We start from the raw sequence: 6,867 nt of genomic DNA on the forward strand, positions 1-6,867 counted from the left end.
AGGCTATCATCACGTGGTTGGTTATGAAGGCAGGGATTTGATCCAGCTATGCTGGTTCCAGTCAAATCTCTATGCGGAGGTTGCAAAATAAATAAGTGGTAATAAATAAGTGGTACACATCATGCTTCTAGTTAAATTCCACACATCTATTAATGTCAAGGCAACCCAAAGAGCCCTCCTGATGACAGGGGCCATTCTGATAAGTCTGGTATAGACATGTGAAAAAACACTCTGAAGTTATATTAAAATCATTTCAGGAGTTTTTGATTGAAATACAATTCAAATGATTTAAGTTAACCCTTGAATTTGAAACGCAACCTTAACCCATGAACAACAAGCATGATTTAACCCTTGAACAACAAGGATGATTTAATCCTTGAATAAAAAATCATGATTTTTCCTTGAACATTATTAAACCATTGAAAAACAAGGCTATTGTCAAGCAATATTGTCCCCTACCGGCTCCACCATTGTCAGAAATTCCACCATTTACAGATTAATTTTTGTTGTTGCCATAGCAACCACAATTTTTGACGTATGAACGAAATGAAATGACGTGCATAATGTCCATATTGCCATCTTTCCATGTTGCAAGTTTCATGAAAAAATAAGAAGAACTTTTAAAGTTATCGCAGGATCCAGAAAACCACCATTTTCAGCAGTATTTCTAGTCTATTTGTTGCCATAGCAACCAGAATTTTAGACGTAGGAACAAAATGAAATGACGTGCATAATGTCCATATTGCCATCTATCCATGTTTCAAGTTTCATGAAAAAATATTAAGAACTTTGAAAGTTATCGCAGGATCCAGAAAAGTGTGACGGTCGGACTGACAGACGGAGCGCAAACTATAAGTCCCCTCTGGTGAAACCGGAAGGGGACAACAACCATTGAACAACACAAAAGATTTAACTATTGAACAACAAGCATGATTTAACTCTTGAACAACAAGCATGATTGCATCTAGTTACATGGAATAATGCTATACAATTATACCAATATCCTTTAAGTAAACTCAGAACATTTGCTATGTGTTTATTTATGTGGGTTTTGTTGGCAGTATTTGAAAAATTATTGCCAAATTTACTCAATATGGATCAGAATCAACTTGTGTACAATATTAAAGAATATTACGTTGAGTTACTGCACATTTGCCAAGTGAAATATATTTTTGAAGACCATATTGTGGCTGAGCCCTCTTGACAATCACAATATCCAAGGGCCTGGCTGATGTCAAGGTCCTGGCAGAGTCCAAGGGCCTGGCTAATGACAAGGGCCTTGCTGAGTCCAAAAGCCTGGTTAAGTCCAAGGGCCTGGCTGAGTCAAATGGCCTGGCTGAGTCAAAGAGCCTGGCTGAGTCCATGGGCATGGCCAAGTGCAATGGCCTGGCTAATGACAAGGGCCTGGCTGAGTGCAAGAGCCTGGCTGAGTGTAAGGGCCTGGCTAAGTCCCAAAGCCTGGCTGAGTCCAAATGCCTGGCTGAGTCAAAGGGCCTGGCTGATGTCAAGGACCTGGCGGAGTCCAAGGGCCTGGCTGATGTCAAGGGCCTGGCTGAGTCCAAGGGCCTGGCTAATGACAAGGGCCTTGCTGAGTCCAAGGGCCTGGCTGAGTCCAAGGACCTGGCTAATGACAAGGGCCTGGCTGAGTCCAAGGGCCTGGCTGAGTCCAAGAGCATGGCTGAGTCCAAGGACCTGGCTAATGACAAGGGCCTGGCTGAGTCCAAGGACCTGGCTAATGACAAGGGCCTGGCTGAGTCCAAGGACCTGGCTAATGACAAGGGCCTGGCTGAGTCCAAGGGCCTGGCTGAGTCCAAGGGCCTGGCTAATGACAAGGGCCTTGCTAATGACAAGGGCCTGGCTAATGACAAGGGCCTGGCTGATGACAAGGACCTGGCTAATGACAAGGGCCTTGCTGATGACAAGTGCCTGGCTGAGTCCAAGAGCCTGGCTGATGACAAAGGCCTGGCTAAGTTCAAGAGCCTGGCTGAGTCCAAGAGCATGGCTGAGTCCAAGAGCCTGGCTGAGTCGAAGGGCCTGGCTGAGTCCAAAGGCCTGGCTGAGTCCAAGGGCCTGGCAGATGTCAAGGGCCTGGCTGAATCCAAGAGCCTGGCTGAGTCCAAGGGCCTGGTTGAGTACAGGGGCCTGGCTGATGACAAAGGCCTGGCTGAGTGCAAGAGCCTGGCTGAGTCCAAGGGCCTGGTTGAGTCAAAGGGCCTGGTTGAGTCCAAGAGCCTGGCTGAGCCCAAGAGCCTGGCTCAGTGCAAGGGCCTGGATCAGTGCAAGGGTCTGGCTAATGTCAAGGGCCTGGCTGAGTGCAAGAGCCTGGCTGAGTCCAAGAGCCCGGCTGATGACAAAGGCCTGGCTGAGTCCAAGAGCCTGGCTGAGTCCAAGAGCCTGGGTGAGTCCAAGGGCCTGGCTGAGTCCAAGGGTCTGGCTGATGGCAAGGGCCTGGCTGAGTCCAAGGGTCTGGCTGATGGCAAGGGCCTGGCTGAGTCCAAGAGCCTGGCTGATGACAAAGGCTAGTAATTCGATGTTCTTTTAGGAATAAATGAATGGCATCAAAATGAATGAAAGGCATGTTCAGTATCGTCGAGGTTTGCTCGCCAATAGAGAACATCGAGGTCTGTGAGGTGCTATGAGAACTTGTATTCAATACAAAACATTGCAACCCGCATCTCGATGCGTTTTGTAGGGGCTACAGCCTCTCCGCACTATCAAATACCAAACGGACGAGGTTAAGTATGACTAACGTTTAGGCAATTATAGACCGTATACACTATCCATACAATTTAAAAGTGATAATTGCTATTTGAAAAGAAAACTGCACATTTGTGATGTAATATTATTTCAATTATGATATTAAACATAACTATATATGTTAATAATTATTTATGGTTTACGTATTAGTAACAAAACTATAATCTTTGGAATAATTAAAAATAAATTTAAAAGCAAGCAAATAAGATGAAATAAAAAAATGCGCCTGCCCTGGGATTCCAACCCGAGATCTCAACATGCAAAAGCAAACTCACCTACACTAAACTACGAGGTGAATGTATTTTGTATTCGGAAGGTTGTTTGAAAGCTATGTCAAGACTGCATTATGCATAGTTATCGACAAGCGTAACACACGATTTATTACTTTGTCGATTTGGATGGATGATTTTCAATAAATAGTCATTTAATATCTTTTTTCTTTTTCCTGAAATTGTGTTTGCTCGTTTACATCAAATATATTCATTTTAAACGGATAAATCCTTAATTTATTTAAAATAAAACACCATACGTGTATAATATTTTTAGTTAAGGGCATAAACTTGAATATATTTTTCTTCGCGGCGATACAATTGTAAGTGAATGAAATATTTAACTTAACATAACAACTGAATGGAAATAAACATTGGTTATGCAGGCTATTCCCACCACTCAGGATACACTATAAACATTTACTGACTTTCAGCAAGAGGAACTTATAGATAACAAGACATAGCACACGTTGGTATCGTTATCTCCACGAACAGTGAGGTCCTTAACATCGCCACTATCAACGGTGTCCTGATTACTGCAATTTTGATTACTTCAGAATAAAATATCATTCTGTATTTTTACATGATAACGTGTCTGAATTGCGCTATCAGTAATGACCCTTATAACGGTTCCTTCTGTATAAAAGCTATCACCGTCTGCTGATATTTCACTGCGGCGCTGATATCGGTGGTCTTGTAAACATTTAAGAATTTTCAAGTCACAACTGTGCCCTTAAAAGATTTATTTTACTGACGCTGCGACACGATGAATCCTCCCGAGTACAAAGCCTTCGCAGCAGGCGCAGCTGGTTTTGAGAGCAGCGGTTCCGACGCAAGCGCTGAGGAAAATAAGAATACCAGACGGAAGACTGAGACAGATATGCGGATTTTCGCGGCTTACTTGGTAGGACACTTTGATATCAAATGTGGAATATTTATAATGCGCTTATTCTCATCTTATTGTCAAAGGCATGGCATCCTGTTTGATCCGATGCAAGTGTACGAAAGAGGCTTAAACATTAATTAATAGACTTGATGAATTGAGAACGACATATACAATGCAATACCTCATAATTACCACACAAATATATTAAATATGTAAGTTTATATATTATGCTGCTGAATGTTATTGATCGTATGGCATTAACAACCAAATTTAATTTCGCGTCTGTTGCGACATTACCGGTACACGAAGTCAATTTTCATTTTGCATCGTTCTTAAAGAGGCGTACTTTGTATTTGTATTGCTTTTCTAAATAAGATATCCGTGAACGAGAGCCGCGAACCGCATACCATCTCACCACCAGAGCTGGATCAGCATCTCGCCACGTATTTCTCCATCATCAAGAAACACGACGGAAACGATTACGAAGCCGCCAGTCTCCGGGGCATGCTGTGCAGCATTGAGCGCCATCTGCGGGCCAACAACTACCCTGTCTCGCTCACTAGAGACGCCGAGTTCACCAACACGCGCAACATGTTGAAGGAGAAGCAGCGGATTCTGAGGGAACAAATGAAGACGGAGAAAAGCGACAAACAATTCGATACGGTCGCTTCAATTGCTATGCAAAAGCTCAACCAACTGTACAATGCGAAGGAGTTTGGACCCCATAATCCGTCGTCCGTAATAAACGCTCTCTGTTTTTCGTTCGTCGTTAGCCTGAATATTAAAAAGGCAGTTGACCATAAGCAACTTCTGTGGGGAGACATCTGCCTGGCCCATTCCTCTGGTTCTAACGATGAGTATCTCTGTTACCAACCAGTCCCTGGGTACGAACACTGTAGGCTTCCTTTGAAAGGAATCTCATCGTTTAGAATTCAGTCGCAAAGTCACGAGGCCTTTCTGTGGGATCCAATCCCCCTGTACAAACTCTACCAGTCAAAGAGGCCCGTGTCCATGATGACACCCAGCAGTCCCTTCTATCTTGGAGTAGCGTCCCTACAAGAAGCCGATCAAACGTGGTACAAGCCTGTTGCAATGGGCGTTAACAAGCTCAATGACCTCGTTCGCATGATCAGAGATATCACCGGAACACTGCCAAGACCGCACATACCATCAGTGCTGAAAAACGCTGTGAATGATATTAAGTTCGTACCAAGGTATTCGGACATGTTCCTATTGCAGAAAAATGAATCCCAGAACCCTGATGTACAAAACGACGACAAACAAGTTGTAAATTACCTAAAAACTCGAGAATGTGATGGATACTCTGACAATGGAAGCAGTGCAGAAACAGCAAGCAACTCTGACGAAAACCTTTCAATTAGTGACTCCACACTACGGGACAACAAATTACCAAGCTTGTTCTATAATGGTGGTAAGATATGTACCTCGCAGTTCTGACAGTTTTGTTTTGAAAACAAATTTACAAATTTATGTTGTCATTAAACTGCATAAAGCGGTTATATTTTCTTTAGTTACGTAATTGACCGCTTTGAGTAAAATAATGATAAACTTTAAGGTTGCTACTGATAACACGGTTGGCACTGGACCGTTCACATCATGAATTGAACTTTTATCAAATAGGGGATAGTTACAGTTGACATACTTATTTCGATGTGCACTGTCTTATCGCTTGCAACTATACGAATCTCGACTTATGCTAGTTGTCATATATGCGTATATGAAAACAAACACCTAAAGACCGATTTGTGTTTTAGGTTCTGAACCGGCGAAAGCCAACACCACGCTTGAGGGCGTAAAACTAAGGGTCTTGGATTGCCTAAAGTTACCCGATAAAGAAACTCAGAAGCAGCTGTCTCTATGGCTCAAGAGCTTACGTTACGATGAAGGTGATTTTATTGTCGTTTAAATTGACATTCGTTTTAAACAATATACACTATCCCACAAAATAAATTAGTTTTGTCTGAATATTGTGTCAATGTTTAACGTCTGTTATCGTCTTGTAGACCTCGCTGAATGGATCGTGAAGGCACCACGCACTATGGCCTTCGAACTAACATGTGAGCTTGATGGAGATTTTGAAGACGAGCAAACCATCGTGCCAGCGAATGTTAAGGTAACACATGTGTTTATAAATTATAAATGTATTAATTCGTTGTTGTTGTTGTTTTTTACTAGTATTGATAAACCGGTTCCCTGAAAATATTATCTTTGAAATCTTTCATTTTGCTGCCTTACCTTTCAGATAAGAAGATATTGTGTTACGAAAGACACGAGAAACGCAGCTGCAAAAGTGGTTGCAGAAACGCCTGCCATTGTGAACACGTCGGCATCTCGAGGTTCGTCGCATATAATCGAAGACAAACACGATCACCAGAATGGCCAACAGACGCAACACGCTCAGCATAATCTCAAAAGGTCATTTTCATACAACGGGATACCTGAAACGTCGAACCATTGCAAGGTCGCTCGGCTTCCAGATGGGAACGAAGAAATTGGGGCTCCAAATTTAAATACATGTACTAGTGCTTTAAAAATTTCAAAATCTGATACGTCGGAACAAACTGTGAACGAACGAAGTTTCCCATTTGAAAACAAAGCAATCAATCCAAATGTGCCCTTCGCTTCTTGGGGGTACGACCCCAGACTTACGATGTTCCTGAATCGTGATATGCTGCAAACCTACCAAAATTTCATTGCTATGTACAGTTCAAATAAAAATAAAGGTTAATGGCATGTTTTTTTTAAATTATAAACGGTCAATATTGTAAACCCCTTATGCATTTTATACTTATCTCGTTGTCCGATTAGCGCACTGTTTAGTACGCGCGCTTCACGCCGATGCGACCCTGGTTCAAACCCGTCAGCATGTGAGTGTGAATACTGATCACTATATCGGACAGGTGGGGCTTCGTCTGGGTATTCCGGTTTGCCCCC

General features: G+C 42.6%; 2 protein-coding genes across 2 annotated transcripts; both read left to right on the forward strand.

The window, feature by feature from the left end:
• Window positions 1-121: 121 nt before the first annotated feature.
• On the forward strand, window positions 122-2,523 carry LOC127831504 (uncharacterized). Its single transcript, XM_052356488.1, has 2 exons — window positions 122-208; window positions 1,222-2,523. Exons 1-2 carry the CDS (start codon window positions 122-124, stop codon window positions 2,521-2,523), a joined length of 1,389 nt encoding a protein of 462 aa, XP_052212448.1.
• A 1,189-nt stretch (window positions 2,524-3,712) lies between these two features.
• On the forward strand, window positions 3,713-6,666 carry LOC127832009 (uncharacterized). The gene is made up of 5 exons (XM_052357139.1): window positions 3,713-3,930; window positions 4,288-5,344; window positions 5,688-5,819; window positions 5,937-6,046; window positions 6,176-6,666. Exons 1-5 carry the CDS (start codon window positions 3,793-3,795, stop codon window positions 6,659-6,661), a joined length of 1,923 nt encoding a protein of 640 aa, XP_052213099.1. The 5' UTR covers window positions 3,713-3,792; the 3' UTR covers window positions 6,662-6,666.
• Window positions 6,667-6,867: the final 201 nt, after the last annotated feature.

This window comes from Dreissena polymorpha, chromosome 5 (genome assembly GCF_020536995.1).
Source record: "Dreissena polymorpha isolate Duluth1 chromosome 5, UMN_Dpol_1.0, whole genome shotgun sequence".
NCBI lineage: Eukaryota > Metazoa > Mollusca > Bivalvia > Myida > Dreissenidae > Dreissena > Dreissena polymorpha.